This window comes from Serinus canaria, chromosome 1, assembly GCF_022539315.1.
Source record: "Serinus canaria isolate serCan28SL12 chromosome 1, serCan2020, whole genome shotgun sequence".
NCBI lineage: Eukaryota > Metazoa > Chordata > Aves > Passeriformes > Fringillidae > Serinus > Serinus canaria.
This window is the reverse complement of record NC_066313.1, coordinates 26747713-26766966: the sequence shown is the minus strand read 5'-3', so window position 1 is coordinate 26766966 and position 19254 is coordinate 26747713. Positions and strand designations below refer to the sequence as shown.

At 49.3% G+C, this 19254-nt stretch overlaps 2 protein-coding genes across 5 annotated transcripts; one reads left to right on the top strand and one right to left on the bottom strand.

The window, feature by feature from the left end:
* Nucleotides 1-338: 338 nt before the first annotated feature.
* LOC103812459 (protein Wnt-4-like) lies at nt 339-2984 on the bottom strand. The gene is given in 8 exon segments (XM_050971938.1): nt 339-789; nt 791-930; nt 1625-1748; nt 1893-1969; nt 1972-2035; nt 2511-2674; nt 2677-2785; nt 2968-2984. Coding segments are annotated over 8 exon segments (1146 nt in total).
* Nucleotides 2985-4540: 1556 nt separating this feature from the next.
* LPAR5 (lysophosphatidic acid receptor 5) lies at nt 4541-13721 on the top strand. Of its 4 annotated transcripts, none has more exons than XM_018908216.3 (4): nt 4541-4712; nt 5315-5433; nt 5947-6180; nt 12120-13721. In XM_018908216.3, exon 4 carries the CDS (start codon nt 12423-12425, stop codon nt 13551-13553), a length of 1131 nt encoding a protein of 376 aa, XP_018763761.1. In that variant the 5' UTR covers nt 4541-4712; nt 5315-5433; nt 5947-6180; nt 12120-12422; the 3' UTR covers nt 13554-13721. The 4 variants fall into 4 exon arrangements, with proteins under 4 accessions (XP_018763761.1, XP_009100878.1, XP_018763762.1 ...); XM_009102630.4 differs by having other exon boundaries at nt 5943-6180; XM_018908217.3 differs by lacking the exon at nt 5315-5433.
* The last annotated feature ends 5533 nt before the right edge of the window (nt 13722-19254 follow it).

Sequence of the window (19254 nt, the reverse complement as noted above, 5' to 3'; positions counted from 1 at the left end):
ACCAGCTTGGCCAAGCAGGACCTGCCTTTTATGAACCCATCCAGGCTAGGGCCGATTCCCTGGTTGTACTGTGTGATTGCGCTTAGGATAACTTGTTCCATAACATTCCCTGGCACTGAGATCAGACTGAATGAGGGGAGCCTCACTGTGGCAGCTGCTGGAACTCCTCCTGGAAACATTTCTCCAGCCAAAGGAAAAGGCATTTCTTGCATGTCCAGAGACTGTGGAGGGACCAGAGACAGGGACTCTCCACATCCCAAACACAGCATGTGAGCAAGAACCTTTTGTGTGCACTTTGCTTTCCACTTCTGCTGGGTTTTTTCCTTAAGTTTAGCGGTTTATTTGGCCTGTGTCCTCCAACCCTCCACCCACCGGGAAAAATAATTCAAACCACAACAGCCCACGGCGGCTGGAGGGAGGCTGCTGGGGGGAGCACACGGGAGCTGATGGCGCCGCTGGGCATCGGCCCCGAGGGACTCCCCTGTGCACCTCCACGGGGTGCCGGCCCTGCTTGCACCTGGCGGAGGATCAGCAGCGGAATTGCAGCTGCGGCGCTCCCGCACCTCGGCCCTGCCGCAGCCCCGCGGCTCGCAGCCGTCCCTGGCCGGTCGTGCCCGCTCGCTCGGCGGCCCGAGGAGCCCAAGATGCCCAAGGTGGCCAAGGTGCCGAGGGTCCTGCTCGCACAAGTCCCGGCTGGCCCGCAGGCAGACCAGGCTATGAGCCGTGCAGGGCTTGAAGCGAGTGCTCTTGGGCACCAGGAGCTGGCGGGAACCGACCGCTTCGGGAAAACCTCTGTTCCCCCTCAAACTCTTCCTTGAGGACGTTGCCCACGTGGCGGAAGGGAGGCAGGAGCTTCCAGCAGGTGCGCACCTCGCAGGAGCCCGACACGCCGTGGCACTTGGACTGCACCTTCCTGTGGGCCAGGAGAGCCTGCGGAGCAGGAGGCAGCTGCCAGCCTGACCAGGGACACCCTTCCCAACACATCCCATATGCTACTGTTCCCCCAGCACTCTGCCCATGGGGCTGGAGATCAAGGATGGGAAGGGGAAGGGAAAGGGCAAAAGTGTCTTTTTAATCCAGGCCAGTATGAAGAGAAGGAGATCTACTCTGTGGGAAACAAGATGGTTTGAGTCTGTAAGATAAATCCCTGAGGCAGAGAGAGGGATGGGGTGCTATTCTGGCCTGCGGGGCTGTGGGGAGGGGACCAGATCTGGCCAGAGGTAGAGGATGTTCAAGGGACCAGATGTGACTGCGGGCCCTGCAGATGTCTGTCTTTAGTGAAGAGAGGCTGGAGGGACAGGGAAGCCCTTCAGAACAGAACAGAGTAAATTATTTCCTGAAACATAGCTGGGATTTCCCGAATCATAGCTGGGGTCTGTGCGGAAAAGGAGACTGCACGGAATTGAGTAGGGGAGGCTGGGATCCCCCCTCCACACAGGCAGGAGCCGGCTCAGGGTAATCAGTGCAGTGCTGGGCTAGGAAAGGCAGCAGGATGCAGACTCCTCTGGGAGCCCCTGGCTGCCCTGAAGTGTCTCTTGGGGTGTGGGGGCTGGACTGAGCTGTGCCAAGCCAGGGAGAAGCCCCTGCAGCCAGGCTCACTCCCAGCCCTTGCTCCTGCCCTTACCTCCCTCCCAGCCCCATTGTTGTGCAGGTTCATGACTGCCTGGCTGGAGGAGACACCGCGGCTCCTCTCAGGGCTGCCCACGAAGGCCTGAGAGAAAGCAGTCCCATAAGACAGGTTATCAGAGCTGGAAACCCACAGAGGGAAAGCAGCCTTGTGACAAGGAAAGAGAAGCCCTGAGAGGATCTCCCAAAGACCTGCGGAGAATGAAAGCGTCTCTTTTCTGGCCTGTCTCCCCCATGGACCTTCCCCTCTGCCACCTGCTCCCTGCCACCCTCTTCTTCCTTCACCTTCAGGGCTGACTCCTCGAAGCTTGCGGACGCAGCCACACCATCATGAGGGATGATATCCCTATGCAGCTCCCCCCGGCTGCAGGCACGGCTCACAGCAAAAGCAGCGGTGGATGTTAGCGGACTCCCATGTGCCCGCAGCGGGACGAGCAATGGCACCAGTCTGCAGAGGGCAAAGGCACTTATGGGGCAGAGTGTGGGAAGAGAGGCTGTCACTGCATGCAGGAAGGATGCCTTCAGATGGAGACTGCTCGGGAGAAATATATGTCAGGAAGTTCACCCGGTGCAGCTGCTCCCAAGGCTGGGAGTCAGTAAGTGACATGGCTCTGTGGCACGGTGGGTGGCAGGGTCAGTGAGAAATTCACCAGTCTGCAGAGCTGGTACCCAGGATGGCCCAGTGAGAACAAAAAGCCAAATGGGAAGAGGTTTCTCCAGAATGCTAATGTGTATGAGAGCATTTGGTTCAATTTGCTCTGTGCTGACAGACATGTTAGCACGTGGAAGAGGACTGGCCACTCTGGGGATGGGTGCAGTGCAACATAGCCCAGGAAAGGCTGATGTGTCAAGGGGACAGTGGGCATACTGGAGGGACACCATGCCAAGCCTGCCCTCGCTGACCTTGGATGGTGGCCTTGCCAAAGGCCTGCAGCCCTTGCAGGGTGGAGCAGTTCCAGCGGCGAGAGTGAAACTGGCACTGGCACTCGAGGACAGCCAGGTCCATGCCTCCCTTCACCGCCTCCATGGCTTCACCGCCTCCAGGGCTTCCACCTGCCTCTGGCAAATGGGGACCTGCTCTTCCTCCAGCCCCATCAGGCCATCACAGCCCCTGGGGTCCCAGAGGACTGCCTGCAGGGAAGTCTGCTTGGCCAGGGAACTGTGGGGCAGGGCAGAGGTTCAGTTGCAGATGGGCTAGAGCCAGGGCCTTACCTCTGCAGGACTAACCCTCTCTAGCCATATCTTAGAGCAGAAATGGGGCAGGGAAGGGGGATGTGGCCATGTTGTCTGTGAATTGGACATTCTTGCTGCCCATTATGGCCTGCACCTCTTCAGTCTTACCATCTCTCTCCCTCCATGTTCCCAGAGATGCCCCTTCTGCTTTTTGGTTGCCCAGGTTCCTTCTTCTATCCTGTTCTCACCCTATTTTCTTTGGAGATAGCACCTCCCTAGGTGGCTTTCCAACCCAGACAATACAAGCACAAAGCATATTTACAGCCAGGTCACAGCAGTGACGTGCTGCACGTGGATCAGCACCAGATACAGCCACACCAGCTCCATCCTGTCCCTGCCAAAACTTCACCACCTTCAACTCCAGCCTTGCAGCTGCTCGAATCCCCTCCTGTGGTTTTCCATAGCCTCTGCCCAACAGCAGCTCTCACAGCAGCTCCAGCCCAGCACTGCAAAGCAGGGGTAGCCCCAGCCCTGGGCAGTGACCGTGGGCTGTCCAGGCGTGCCTGCCAGCACCTGGGACCCTGTGGCCTGCAGAACCCTGCTGGGTTGGCCCTGCAAGGTCATCCACACCAGTGCTAGAGCCTGGGCAGCATGGTGGGAGAGCTCTGAGCTAGGGCTCTGGGGTGGTATCCATCACAGGGAGCTCACATGGATGGGGACAGCATCTGTGTCGTACCTGTGGCCTGTGCTATCCTATCAGGAGATGATGTGGTTGTCTTCCTCCACAGTCCAGTCACTTCTTCAGCAGGAGGCAGCCCAAGACCTGCTCAGCAGCAGACTGAGCCTCCCAAACAAGAGCCAGAAGCACCAAGCAGCTGTTGCCAGACCCACCAGCTCGTCAGTGCTTTGTCACCAAACCTTTTGGGGACACAGAGAGTTTCCCTGCAGTGACAGCTCATGGGAGTAGAGAGGGGACAACCTGCTACCTCCCTCATCCACATCCACTGTTCTTGAAGACACTCCCTCATCTGCCTCCTCCAGGCTGGAGATTGTTCTTTTCTAGCCTGCAGCCCACACAGCTACAGAAAACAGACACAGCCCAGCTGCTCCCTGCCTCTCTTAACTCTTTCCCTGGCAGGTCTCCCTTCACCTCCCTCATTTTCTTCCCCATGGACTGTTCTTTCCCAAGATCAGCCCTTGCCCTTCTCCTAGAAGACACAACAGGGTGGCTGCCCCCCTTCTTATTGAGAACCCCTTTCCTAAGAGCCCCTGGAAGCCCAGGAAAATGTGAGCTGTGTGACCAGGGAGCTGAAATGTCCCGGGACAGAAGACTGCCATTCCCCCCGCCAACCTGGAAAGTGCCAGCTATTCCCACTGCTTGGAAGGTTAAACTCCTCTGCATCCACAGGTTTCTGCTTTTCCTGTCTAAATCATTCAGAAAGCGAAGCAGGGCTGTTCTGGCTGTGTTGTACTTTTTCCGTAAAGAGATTCACAGCTTTGCTCTGCTCTCCCACATTTTGCTGCACAAAGAAGTCTGAAGAGCACTGTGGTTTATCAGTCATCCTTTCAGACCTGAGCAGCCTCTCTCTTGTAGCGTGCATTTCACCTCTTTCCTTGCCTTCTCAGCTCCCTGCATCCTTCCTCCTGCTGGGTCCCTGCTCCTACTTTCTGGAGCCAGCACTGCGGGGTGGCAGGCATGTTGGGATTTGCAGCATCAGGGTGTAGCCTCCAACACACACCCCAGTAATCTGGTCTTACCTGCTGCTCACTCAGACAGCGGTGAGGAAACGCTGGGGGTTGAGCTGCTCTTCCCCACGAGCTGAGCCTCCAGGGGACAGCGAGGGGCAGATGTGTGAGCCCACCTGGCTGAGCGGACACAGAGTTCGTGGGCTGAGGCACCGAGATCTGGGGAGGTGAGTGAACCTGGCTGGGTGAGGATGCTGTGGGGCTCGTGGGCTGGGCTGGGTGCCATTGTGTCCTTGTCTTCTCACACATGGAAAAGCCAGGACTGCCGGGCTCAGCCAGGTCTGTGCTCATGTGTGTGAGGGGTAAGGGCTGCAGGGGAGGGGGGAGTTCCCACAGAATGTGTCAGACACTCCTTAGGCAAAGGACACCCCCCGTGGCATATCTGCAAGCTTTTATCAGTAGCAACACCTTGATGGGAACTGAAGAGACACAAAAAGGCACGAGAACAAAGATCCCAGCAACTAGCAAGAGAGAAAAGGGGTCTGGTTAAAAAAGAGAGGCACTGAAAAGAAGCAGCTCAGTGGTTCGGGTGCTATTGTGCCCTCCAAGGATTTATGAGCAGCAGGAGCATATATATCCCTTGGTGTGTCATTCCCTGAATGAGGAGTCAGAAACAGCAGAACAAGGGAGGCAGGGAGTGAGAAAATCAAACGCCAGCAGGCAAGGGCTGCAGAGAAAGGGAGCCCACAGCAACTTCCCAGGGCAGCTGTTCTTGGGGCAGGATGACAGTGGGATGAGGAGTGTTGCCATGACTTGTGTCTTCTTCCAGGTGTGCTGAGACTGGCAAAGCAGAAATAGGACTTGAAGCAACAGAGGGCCAGATGGTCTCTGCACAAGGGCAGCTCCCTTCCCAGCTACACGTGGCAGTGCCAGGTCACAGATGTGCTGGTAAATCAGCCCTTGTACTTTCATAGCACTGTGCCTCCTGTAGCCTTGAACACCAGGGACTGAGGTTCGTGGCAAACATGCCTTTGCTTGCCACAGATAATGACACCTCTCTGGAGCCTGGTTCTTTCTGGGATCCTGCCACATGCCAGCGGTGCACAGCTGGATGCCCCTGGGCAGGAGTTCAATCCCAAAGCCCCCTAGCCCTTGGGAGTGACAGGACTCCAAGTCTTTGTGCAGGCTAGCAATTAAATCAACTTGTCTCTCACTTCCCATTATTCACTTCTAACTCCTGTTTAGCAATATTTTGGGGAGAGGGATGTTTTATTTCCCCTCTGTCAGTCCTGGGGGTGGCTGAGTTAGCAAGACAAGCAAATATTTGGCACTATGACCCAGGGCAGGTCTCCTCAGTTGCAAGGACACCTGGGTACTGCTTATTTCATGATTGCATTTGCTGTTGTAGGATGTGGTTTAGCTTATCAGCCCTTGATAACAAAGTTCATGCTTTGTAGCCAGGCAGAAGTGCATCAGGAAGTGAGAAAGGAGAAGAGACAAACTGCAGCATGCCAGAGCAGAAGCAGCCGCAGCGCGGTAGGGGCCAGCTGTGATTTGGATGAAGAGCCTGCCCGGTTCTGTTTTGATCCAAGCTGCTTTGTGGGTTTGGGGCCCGGATCAAGACCTCTGCAGAAGCAGCAATCACCAAGCTCCAAGCCAGCCCACATCCACACTTGGCTCTTCTCCAGCAGTGAGGTAAGGCAGGGGTACATCTGGAGAGCCAGCTGGGCTGGCACCTCGGGCACGGGTCCCTGTGAGCTGCTCTGTGTGTGCTGCCAGCCTGGCCGCGGGGCACTGGGGGACATCTGCCCCTTGTCCGTGGACCTAGAGGTGCAAGGCACATCTCTGTATTTATTCAAACTGAGGCTTTCCTTGGGATCCTGTGATACCAAAAGCACGGGCAGCCTGCAGAGCTTACTTGCCAAGGTGCCCACCATGGGAGCCCTCTTCCACGGGACTCTCAGGAGATGAAGAGGGGTAGCATCTCTAAGGAGGAGGCAATAGCAGTGTGATCAAACCTCATGAGTTAAAATGCAGAGGTCTCAGCTTTTATATCATGCATCTCTCTTTAAAAACGAGCCATCCTAAGGCTTGAATAGCTTCAAGGTTCTAATCATCCCAAAAATCTGATTTCGTGAGTAGATAAAAAGATAAAAAGTGGGGCTTGAATATCACCTACAGCAGGTAAAAAGCACCCAGATTTATTTTAAATTATATCTCCAATTTCTAGAGTAAAATCGGGTATATCTTCTGAGGTTTGGTCCATTTTTGTTGCTTCCTCTTTGGTTTCAGAATAAGTAAGCTAGCTCATACAGTTTGTGTTTTAAGTTCTGAACCCCAATGCCACATTTGGTCTCTGCATTCTCACAGGAGCCCCAAAACCCACCATGGTTTTAGTGACAAGCCACTAACAGAAACACTGACCCTGCAGCATCCTCATCAGTATTTTTCCAGCTCTCTTTTTCCACCTCATTTCTCAGCCCCATACTCAGATTCATAATTTTTGTGGTGCTTGGAGGCAGTGACTCCTAGTAAAATAGTGAGACAGGAGAGAGAGGATTCCCAAGACCAGTCAGCAAGATGCTAGGCACACATCCCATCTCAGGGCTTGCCTGCCTGTTCTGGATCTAAAGTACATTTAGGGCTTCTCACCCCCTGAAAGAAAAAAAATCAAAATCCCATGGATTTTGCAAGTCACAGCCTTGGAAGTTGATGGTATTCAGGGGCTCAAATTGAAGAAGAAAAAAATGCTTCCTCCACCTCCTGGGACACATAAGGTCAGTGACCAAAGAGAAAGTTTCTTCAGGATTTAAAGGGAGCATCTTGTTGTGAGGAGGGGGATTATTCAGCTGTGGTACCACTGCTTCCTTACACAGCTGGTGGCTTGAGTTCTCTTGGCAGCTTTTGTGCAGAGCAATGAGTACTTGGGCTTCTTTTAGGGGCAGGCACAAGGAACATGCCTTTTGACTCTCTGACATTAACCAGCATGGATGATCGGTCTCCCTGCTGCCAGCCTGCTTTACCTACCCATAGCTTTCCTTTTTAGAGAGGGACAGTCAAAGCAGGACCTCCAAAGCTCACTGGAGAAACTCTCTGCATCCACAGCTTTATCTTTGCAATGACTGTCTGCATACATCTCGTTTCTCATGTGTCTTGGTCACTGTATCTGTTATGGCAAGTCTGAGACTACCAGCTTAGCTTCCATACCAACACCAGAGCAGACTCTTTCTTCTGTGTTTCCATCTACCCACGAAAAAAAATCCCCTCAAAAACCCCAATTACTTTCTGCTCTCAGCAATCTTTGCTGCCGGTTCAGAACTGTGCTGTGCAGCATCCTGAAGGCTGAAAGGCTAGAATATTCTAGTAAGGAAAGACCACTCAGAGAAGAAAGAAAACCTGATGGTGGGCAAAAAATTGAAGAGGTTTCATTGGTATTCTTGTGATGAAAGCCTGGGAGATTTCCACAGCAGAAACTTTCTGGGAAGTTCAAAAAAGGACTGTCTCTGGTCAAAACGGTAGCAGGATCAACCATGGAGCAGCAAGATGAACTAAACAGTGTCTAAAACCACATGGCTCCTACCCCAGAGGTCCGAAAATAACTGAAGGGTGGAAGACCTGACTAATTGTGCCATAGAAACCTTTGCTTAAAACAGCTCTTAAAGGCAGACTCAATTTAAGAAAGGGCTCTTGGGGGGTTTCAGACCAGGGAGCTTGATGGTTTTACTGAACAAATTAGTAGAAGCTATAATAAAGAAAAAATCAATTGGCATGCGGTCACATCTAATTACTGGGGAAAAGTCATGATGGCTTTTATAAAGAGATGCTGTTCCCACAGTTCTTCCTTAAAGGGCTCAATAAGCATGTGAACAGTGGTCCATGTGGATTTACAGAAGGCTTTCAAAAGCGGTCTCACCAATGGCACTTTAAAAAAAATTAAAGAAAATGTTCCTACCTGGATAAAAAGTGCCTAAAAGAAGGGACAGAGAATGAAGGTAGATGGTTGTTTTTCTCAGTGGATGTGTCAGACACCTGTGCTGGGGCTTGGACTGTTTCACTTATTCATGAGGGATGAATAATAAAATAACAAATCTGTCGGAGACATAAAATTATTCAAGTTTAAAAAGATGAAGTTTGGCTGTGAAGAATGCAGAGCTTAAGAGAAGTGTGAGTGGCTGGACTTAAACTAACAGCTGAAATTTTATCTAGTGAAGTGATGGGGAAAAGCAAACTGAACTGGCCATTACCACTTGCAAATGAGATCTACACCTACGCAGCTCAGTGCATCCACATTATCAGCACTGTGTGTTTTCAGCACCCCAGCACAGGGCTCACAAAGGCCGTAGCAGAAGTGGAAAAGTGCTGAGAAGGGCAACAAGGATGTTCAAAAGTACAGAACAGCTTCTTTGCACAGAAAAACTACGAAGACAAACACCCTTTAGCCTAAAAACAAAAAAAAAAAAGTTGCTGAGTGGGAGTATGGTAGATGTTTGTAATATTATCAGCCACAAAATGAAGGTAGATAGGGATGGGTTTTGCCCTGTCTGTTCCAGCACTAAAGCTAAGAATTGAATCTAGCAGATGATGAATCTGAGATGGGTATATGGAAGTGATTTTTCACCTGAGGCACAAGTAAGCTGTGGAACTCCTTGGCACTCCTGGCACTGGATAATGTAGATGGTAAATTTTGCATCAGCTCAGAAAAGGACTGAAAAAACCACAATGAAATAGAAGTTCCCTGAGGACTACTGAGTACAACTAGGTCACCTGTGGCTCAAGAAATTCCTGGGCTACAATTTGTGCTGGAAGCAGGAAGACTACTTAAGGCAGTGTAACTACATGATTGCATTGTTCTTAACATAATCCCTTCACCATTCACAATTTGAGATAGAATATTAGTGGTAGAAAGCCTGACATGTAAGCATGGACTGTGCTTACATATTATAATCTCTAGATCATCTAATTGAATACCTCAGGAAAGCTTGAAAAAACACATTGTCTGTAGAGATAGGTCCTTTTCACCTGACATCTGGCTGGCCTGAGTACATGTCTTACAGCAAGTCATGGTCACTCACTAAGTCACAGTCTCAATAACTTTGTTTCCATCAAGATAAAGGTCTGACCAGTCTGTTCAGTCTGCAATTAATTTCAGGGTTTTGGCTCTAGCAAAAGCTAACATATTCTCCTAGAATTATAAACTCACAGAATATACTGAGGTGGAAGGGACCCATCAGGATCATCAAGTCCAACACCTGGCCCTGCACAGGACATCCTAAGAATCATGCCATGTGCCCGAGAGCGTTGTCCAAACACTTCTTGAACTCTGTCAGGCTTGGTTCTGTGACCACTTCCCTGGGGAGCTGTTCCAGTGCCCAGCCACCCTCTGGGTGAAGAACCTTTTCTAATATCCAATCTAAACCTCCCCTGACACAACTTCAGGCCACTCTCTCAGGTCCTGTCAGTGGTCACTACAGAGAAGAGATCAGTGCCTGCCCCTCCTCGTTGTAGACCACAATGAGCTCTCCCCTCAGTCTCCTCCAAGCAGAACAGACCAAGTGACCTCAGCTGCTCCTCATAAGGTTTCCCCTCAAGGTCCTTCACCATACTCATGGCCCTCCTTTGCACACTCTCTAATAGCTCAATGTCTTTTTTATAGTGCCCAAAACTGCACACAGGACTCAAGGTGAGGCTGCACCACTGCAAAGCAGAGTAGGACAATCACCTCCTTTGACCACTGGCGATGCTTCTCCTTGAGATTTTTTGAAGCATGAAACATTTCTCCTGAAACCAGCAACATTGTTGCACTTTTGCCTTGTCAATTTATACTCCAAACTTGCACGAGAATTCATGCAAAGTATTCATCCACCAGGAAGGGTAGAATCCACTCAGGTATAGTTTGATAAACCAGTAGAAGTTTCTCTAAGAAACTGTTTTGGTGATGGACCTGCACAACAACACAAAAGGATGGGGAAGTTGGTAGCTGTCTACAATCTTGTATTAGGTTTCCACTTCCACTGTTTAACATGTTGTCACCAGAATGATTTTCTTCCTCTCTGTGAGGTCAGCACACGCTTCTGTCTGCAGCACATTCTATCTGGATCTGTGCGTTGCCACACAATGCCATCCAGAAGGTCTGACATGCTCGACATGCCTGTCAAGTTGCTGAGTAATATCAACCTCATGTAAAGATATTCTCTAGACAGAAAATTCTTCTTTCCTTCTGAAGTAAATCACAATCTACATGGTCTCTTATGAGGGAGTCCGTGTTTGACCCCTGCAAACAGCTGTGGGGAACTGTGTAGCCCAATCCCTGCTCCAGTGTGAGTCCCTTCCACAGAATGGAGTCCTTCAGGAACAGAGTGCTCCAGCATGGCTTCACCATGTTCTTCTCCAGGGGCAACAGGGGAATCTTTGCTCCAGTGCCTGGAGAACCTCATTCCCCTCCTTCTTGATGTCTACAGCAGTGCTCTTTCTATCACATATTCTCACTTCCCTTCCCTGCCTGCAATTGCTGTCTCACAGTAACTTTTTCCCTTTAATTATCCCAGAGGTGCTACCACCATCACTGATGGGCTCAGCCTTGGCCAGTGGCAGGTCCCTCCTGGCACTGGCTGTATGAGGCACAGAGGAAATTCCTGGCACACTCTCACAGAACCACACCTATAGCCCTCCCAGCTGCCAAAACCTTGCCATGCAAACCCCAGTGCTGCTGTTATATCACCTGGAGCCTTCTCTTGTCCAGATGAACAAGACGAGTTCCCTCAGCAACTCCTCCTGGCGCAAGTGCTCCAGCCCCCAGACCATTTTGGTGGCCTTCCACCAGGCTCACTCCAGCTGATCAGCGTTTGGACAACGCTGCTAGTTAGTACCTAGAGTGGCCACTAGCCTCACACTGCTTTGAAGTCATATTTGTCCACATGAATCCCATGGTACTTCCTTCCTTGTGTTCCCCTCCGTGGCTGTGCTGCTCTGTGTTTCTGGGATATGGGCCGCTTCAAGCAGCAGAATGAGGACATACAATCCAAATAAGCACCACTGGTTCCATGCAAGTAAGGACACCAAAGGAACTGTATGAATGTAAGAAACATAAGTAAGTCAAAGTCACTGGCACTGAGGTCTGTGCATGTTGTTTTACGTAAGTAAAGGAGCTTGGGTGGAGTCGGGTCTAACTGTACTGTAATTTTTTTTATCTGAAGTGGATGTACAAAGTCCTTTTTCTCTGATAAAAAACAGTACTGTGCCATTTTTATTTTCAGTTACTCCCAGTCAGCATTTTTCCTTCAAAATACTGCTCTCTTCTTCTTTCTCTTTCTCTGGAGCTGCCTCAACTACTTTCCGTGTGTGCTTCTGGTGTCCCTTTCTTGTATTCATGTGCTCTCAGCAGATCAAAGCAAAGTGCATTCTCTAGGGCTAAGTGATAAATGATTCTGTACAACAACCACTTTCTCTGTGCTCTGTCTTCTTCTGCCATGCAATTACTCACTTTTCTAGTGTCCATTTTCCCTTGTCTTTTGGTTTCTTTGTGAGTTCTTGCTGCAGAAGCCATCGTGGTGGGATTTTAAGATTTCAAGAGATTTCGTCCTCTAACTTAAACTCTTTTGTTTAACTCTTTTGTTTTGGTCTTCCACTCTGACCAGGAATTGTACTGACAGCTGGCAATGATCCTCCATCGCCTTGTCACCTCATAACCACTGGAAAGAACTGCTGAACTGGGGGCAGAAGCAGACTCCACATTACCATCCGTGCCAGATGACCACAGACCAGCAATCCAAAGCAGTGCCAGCCAAGAGAGATACTGCCCATCTACCTCCCAGCAGCAGATGACAGGAATGACCTGCCCGTGGCTCCTCAGCGGGGAACGACTTCCCTCAGTGCTCTTCTTTGTGCCTCCTTAGCCCATCACCAGGCTCAGCCATCTCAGCGAGAGCATTCCCTGACCCATGCTGGGCATGTCAGCGTCCAATACGTCTAATACATCTCAGACATGCAAGGATTACACCTTCAACCACCACCTCCTCCTGCCTGGCTACACCCTGATATTCATCACAGGTTTGATACTCAATGTGGTAGCCCTGTGGATATTTGTCCGATACCTGCGCCTGAAGTCTGTAGTGATGATCTACATGTTGAACCTGGCCGTAAGTGACCTCAGCTTCACACTTTCTCTGCCCCTGCGACTCTACTACTATTCCAACCACCACTGGCCCTTTGGTAGCTTCCTGTGCCAGGTCTCTGGCTCAGTCTTCCAGATCAACATGTACGGCAGCTGCCTCTTCCTCATGTGCGTCAACCTGGATCGCTACGTTGCCATTGTTCACCCGCTTCGCTGGCGGCATCTGCGGCGCCCCAAGGTAGCCAAGCTCCTCTGCTTCATCGTCTGGGTTGTGATCTTCATGGGCTCCATCCCCACAGCCATAGTCCACAAGCAAAACCACTGTAAAGTAAAAAACCAGACCATTTATCTGTGCTTTGAAAGCTTTAGCGACAACATATGGCAGAATAACCTGTTCCCCCTGGTAATCCTGGCTGAAATCTTGGGGTTTCTCCTGCCTCTCAGCTCTGTGATGTACTGCTCAATTCGCATCTTTCAGGAGCTTTGCCAGCCCAGCCAGACGAAGACCCTGCGACAGCGGAAGACCGTCCGTCTCCTCTTGGTCAATCTGGTCATCTTCATCATCTGCTTCGTGCCCTACAACACTACCCTGGCAGTTTATGGGATGATAAAGGCCCGGGTGATGAAGGTTGAGGAACAAACCCAGGCCTCGGTGCGCCAAGCGTTAATTATAACAATGATGTTCGCCAGCATGAACTGCATGCTGGACCCCCTGATCTACTACTTCAGCACTGAGGGTTTCCGTAACACCTTCAAGAAATTGCGGCGGGGACAAGCCTGGGACTCGGAGATGGGAACACTTAAGCATCAGATTGTGGAGAGTAAGTCAGCCCGAGACCACGCTGTGTCTAAAGTAAAACTGTTCCCATCTGAAAACTTTATCCGTCCCAATGAATCCTCACCGTCACTTCCTACTGCAGTATTCCTGAATGGCCCTATTGAGGACTCGGAAATTTAAGCCCGGGAAAGCCATACCATTGCAGAGTCACACATGCAATAACGACAGCAAGCCTGTGGGATACATCAAACTGTTTGAGGGAGCACAGCAGACTGTCTGTGGGTGAATGTGATGATGCAAAGCTGAAGGATGAAAGGTGGTTTTGAATAAACAGAGGTGCCCTCATGACATGGTCATACCTGACTCATTTGGTACAGGAAACACAGTGGGGAACAAGGATTTGAAACCGACTTAGTGTGTCTAGGTCTGGCCAGCATGAATTCCTGTAGCAAGTCCATCCTGACTGAGTAGCTCCTGAGTGTACTGTAGCCCAAGGCAGTAACACAGATATGGAACTCACTGCTGACAAAGTGAATTTACTAGCTGTGGCTGAGGAAAACCTTTGATCAGATGTTTCAATCTGAGTCATAGGTCCAGCACAGGACACCTAGCTGAGTATCTTAATTTTCAAAAAAAACTGAGGCGTTTAGCAAGCTTTGTTGAGGTCAAGGAGAATAGCTGAGTTTTCAGTAATCTTGCAGAAAATAGGTTTCTAATTATATAGAAAATCACAGACCTTAGCAAAACAATCTTCAGGAGATATGTCAAATCTGCAGCTGTACACACACATGTGGCACAATGGCTACACATTTACCCAAAGCAAAATGGCTTGGGAAACACTAGAATGCTTTTAAAAACTATATTCCCAACGGCCCCAGAAAAAAAGAGAGGATGCCAATATTGTCATCGTGTCAGAAGCTCATGCTGATGTTAGTGCTTTGCACTCTCTTGTTGCTGGCCCCTATAGAGGATGATTGATTTTGGAGCTGAGTGATTTTTAGTGTTGAAAAGGAATGATGTCACAGAATGAGGCTGCAGTGAGATGTATTCGCTTGCACTGTTTGTACATGGTTTTTCAGGCTGCACTGTATGTGAAAGCCCTATAAATCTTCCCAGAAGTGAGGTCCAGCTGTACACAGGCAGTGCCAGAAGCCCCAGTTTTTCACTCCTGCTGATGGCCAAGGGTTGCCTTTCCAATTGCACTGCAAAACAGCCTCTCTGTGGCTTCTAGCAGGTCTCAGGCTATTCTGGAGTGGGTCCATTACAACGGTTTGGTTTTGTTTTTCTTAATGTTAAAGGAAAGGTCAGGAAAAGTGACAAGAAATGTAGTCCAGAGTGCTGGGGTTTACAGTTTTTAGACTTCTCAATAAGCAATAAATCTGGTTTCAAGTTCCTACCTCATGACTGCTGTGGGAATAAATGTATTGTAATACATCATGGGTTGGTGTTAGGAGATACCATGTTTTAAATCCATTTTTGCAGTCTCCCTTGAAGACTCTCTCTTTTATGAGAGATGACTGCAGAAGCAGATCTTCAAGAAGATGATGACCCTCTCCGCAGAGACATCCTTGTGCCTGCCTGTGAGAGATACGCCCTGCGTGAGCCAGCTCTGTCCCCTTGCTCAGCCCATGCATCACCAGCAGAGCCGCCTCGGAATCCATTTTCAGATGAAGAACATTTAATGGTACCCAAGAGATGCAGGGAGAGAGGTGGAAGAGGGCTTGTAGGGCAGTAGATATTCCTATTTTAAAGACTCAGGTCTGCCATGAATGTGACACAGTGACACTGTAGCTGGAGAGGAAATAGTGCTGTGTGCATTTCTCCTGCTACCCTTTTGTCCTAGGATTTAGGGGATAATGGAGTGATATTACAGCAGATGCACTGCTGCCCATTTTCAAACCTTCTACCACCTTCATCCTTTCTAGACCTCTTTCCTTGTCCCTGTCCCTCTGGTGCTTTCTCCTTTCCCTAGTCTAATGCTCCATGCCCCTAAGCATCAACACAATGCCTTCACCATTATATTTTCTTCCCTGCCCAGAGCAGTTACTTTTTTCTTTTGTTTTATCTTGGCTAGAGTGCTGTTATAAGTTCACAGAAAGATTTGTGTGGGAAGGGACCTCTGGAGGTCTCTACCAAGGCTGCCTGCTCACAGCAAGTTGCTGGGGGCTGTGAGAGTTGGCAGCTCCCTAAAGGAATATAAGAGCTGAGATCACAGGCAGAGGAAGAGACTTAGCCAGCAAGGGAAAGCATCATCTGAGCAAGGGGACAAAGTCAGGAGTAGGCAGATAGCTGAGTGCAGCTGAGAATCCAGATCATCACACAAGCTTGTGGTGATGAGGCAGGTCCAAGGTCAAAGTAAGAAGTCAAGTCAGCATCAGGATCGGGTCTGGAGGCAGGAACCAAGGTGAGCCACAGTCCAGAGACTGTTTGACAAGTCTGTCATGACAGGGCAGGTCTTGGGTCAAGCCAGGAAGCCTGTCCACAGATCTAGATCCACAGATTGCATGGTCAGGCACAGGCCAGACTCCTCAGACAGGAGCCAAGGGCACCAGCCTAAAAGCATCTCCTGGGGCAGGGGGTCAGTCCTGGCTGAGGCTCCAGCAGAGCTTTCTGGAAATTCTCCCCAAAGTCATCAGAGGGAAGAGCCTGCCCTCAGCTCCACTGCCTCTGACCTGTCCCCAAGCTCATACAGCCAAATCCAGGAGCAGAGAGAATGTGGGACCCCAAGGCAGTTCAGGTTCTCGGAGCCTTGTCCAGGTGTCTTCTGAGCACCTCCAAGGATGGCGATTCCTCAGCTTGCTGAGGTACTCACACCAGTGCTGAAACATGCCCTGGGGAGAGGCTTTTCCTAATGCTCACCAGGACTGTTGCAAGTCATGGCTGTTGTGCTTTCTCAGGGCCACCACGAGCAGAGTCTGGCTCTGCCTTCTCTTGGCAAGCTTGCCAAGAATGAATGAAATGTCAGCTGGCAGATGCCACTCCTTCGGAAGAGGCCGCTCCTCTGCTGAAGTTACAGTATCCTCCACAGCGTGCAACTTCTCAAAAAGCACATCAGAAAACATGATATTTTCTTGTAGCTTTATTCCTGAAAAAAGTGAAACTATTTTTACCTGGAACATTTCATAAATATTCCACCTCCAGCAGAGGAAATTTTAGCTCAAATATTTTGACTAAATTATAAATAACTGCAAAGCTGATCTCCTAATGAATCTCATCAACCAGTTTAACAGTAAAGAGGGCTGCTGGTCATGTTACACGCAGCAGAAAAACTCCTGACTTTGGGGTTCTGAAGGTTTTGCTTAATTGTTACATATAGATAGTTGTGTTTTGTCCTTTGGGTATTCAGTCTTTTTCAGCTTGCATTAGTTTTGTTTTGGTTTTGAGGATTCTAGTCAAATGTAATTGCTTTGGATTCTAGAGGGGATTTGGGATATTTTTCATGTTCGACAGAGAGAATTGGTGTTAGCTAAGTTTCTGCTTCCGCATTTTTGCTTTGTAAGCTTCAGGAGTATTTTGTTCCATCACATGGTGATAAGGAATAGCACATGTATGTGCTGTCTTTTAGTGAAATGAGTCATTCACCCTTATCTTGCTTTTTTTATGGCTTCTTTTTTAGTCAGTGTATAAAACACAGACAAACAAATCTGAAAGTTCTAGGGCATGATGATGTCCAACAATACAAAACAAAACCACTTGAAAGCTTGTGTTTAGAACAACAGGAGCTACATGAAGCAATGATATTCAAGAAGGGAAAGTTAAATGGGAATATAAGCTTGGCAAAGTCTTTTCAACCTGCATAGGCAACCCTCTACATCCTACTGTGACAGTTCTTGAATTCCTGTTAAGTATGTCAGAGGTAAAAGGTGCCATTCACTACTTCCCTGTACTTCATGCTATTTGCAGATGTGAACATTAAACAAATGTCTCCTGATCAAGTAAGACTAAACAAGTGAAAGGTCAGAGAGATGGCAAAGGCACACAGAACACTTATTCTGTATGGATCAGACAGTATCTGCAAAAATGGACAAATACATTAGGATTTCAATTCCTTTGACTTCCAGAATGGATATGTCCTATGCTTCTGGAAATGGTTCCCTACTTGGATGATAAATAAAAGTATTGTTATGACTTTTAATCATGACTATTAATATTAAAATGTATTTTATACTTTCTGGAAACCCTCTGAGTTCTGTGAGTCAGCTTGAAAAGATGTTTCAGAAGTCCCAGAACAAGCCAGACCTTATCTTCAAATTGCTTTTAATACTGTTTTTATTCCTTCCACTGTGTACTGGCTGTGTGCCTCCCACCACTACATGTATCCCTACAACAAAACATGTATTTTGTATTACAAATGCCCTGAGCAACTTCACCTGTGCCTGCTTTGAGCTTGGGAGGTACCCCCTGCCTTCCACTCCCCCCGCTATTGCTGGGAGTTGAAACGGATGTCCTCCAGAGGTCCTTCCAATCTAAATAATTGTATGGTTCCCTGACCTTGTGTTATAGATGATGATCTGTCATCCGAGGCATTTTTTCATTATTTTTCTCTCCCGGAGTTGTTCTTGCTAGGATTACACTTTGCATACCCTGCTTGCCTTTTAGCAGCAGAGTCCTTGATCCTGTGGCTGAGTGCAGCGAAAGCTTCACATTTTCTGTGTTGCTTTTGAGGCCTTTATTGAAAACTCGTGTGTTCTGCAGTGCTAACAGCATCTCAGTAGAGGCCAGGCTGCCACTGCGCCAATGCTGCTGTACTTCCTGCTGACCAAAACCGGCTCAGGGTTTCCTTATTGTTTCCCACATTTCCACTGTCTCTGCTCTTACACTCGGAGAGATCTTTAGGTATGGATTGGGTTTTTTTGTTTGGTTGGTTTGCACAGCATCTTGAGCAGCGAGATCGTGATCAGTGAGGGCTCCAAAGCAAAATAAGAAGAAATAATGTAATATCACTGAAGAACCTGCTATGCTGGTGATTTTGTTTGAGGTTATCTGGGAGTCTGCAAATACTAAAGTCATGCATAGCTGTCACTGCTTTTACCTGTTTCAGACAGTGACAGTGACAAGGCTCCCATGGTAGCTGTAAAACCTCCCTGAACTGCATACGCTGTCCCCTGAAGCACGGGCAGCCAACCCTCCACTTGAGCCCCTGAAACACAAAGGAATAAGGAAGAACTTTTCTTCCAAGGAGGGCAAGGGGTGGAGGTAGAGGACCAAACTTTTCACCTCCAGGTGATGATAAAAGAGGTTTTCTAACACCATGTGGGAAAAAAAATAAAATAAAAAAGAAAAAATTGGGGGAAAAGGGAAAAAAAGGGGGAAAAATAAAGAAAGAAGGAAGAAAAAATAAAAGGGGGCGACGGGGGGAGGGGAAAGGAGGCGGTACTGAGGCGGCCGGAGGAGGCTCCGCTCCCGCCCCGCTCCCCGCCCGCCCCGCGCTCTCCGCGGCCAACAGCGGCCCCCTGCGGCGCCTCGGGCCGAACCGGCGGGACCCCCGAAAGGCTCCGAGCACACGGAGCCCCCGGCGCCTCCGGGACGGGCCGGGGCGTCCGCTCCCTCAGCACCGGCCCCCTCCCAGATGCACCGGGACAAAGCAGCTCCTCTCAGCTTTTGGAAGAAAAGTAATTTGTAAAGAAAAAAAAAAGTTAATAAAGGCAAGGAACTGTAAAACTAGGGTAAGTAAATGTGTGAGCGCTTCTTCGCTGGGAGCAAGGGGAGGAAAGGAGTTAATTTTGTTGTCAGGATGGTAACATCCCCGTAAGGCATTAAGAACAGAATGAAAAAAACATCTGGAGGTCATCTAGCCCGTGGCACGGGTCAGGGTCTTCCTGAGGGTTTTTACCTGATCAGGACCTGGCAAACGTTGAACTCACACGTTTGGGGAGCACTG

Excerpts from the sequence above, each read along its gene's own strand:
- LPAR5 (XM_018908217.3), top strand. The coding sequence starts at position 12,423 with ATGCTGGGCATGTCAGCGTCCAATACGTCTAATACATCTCAGACATGC.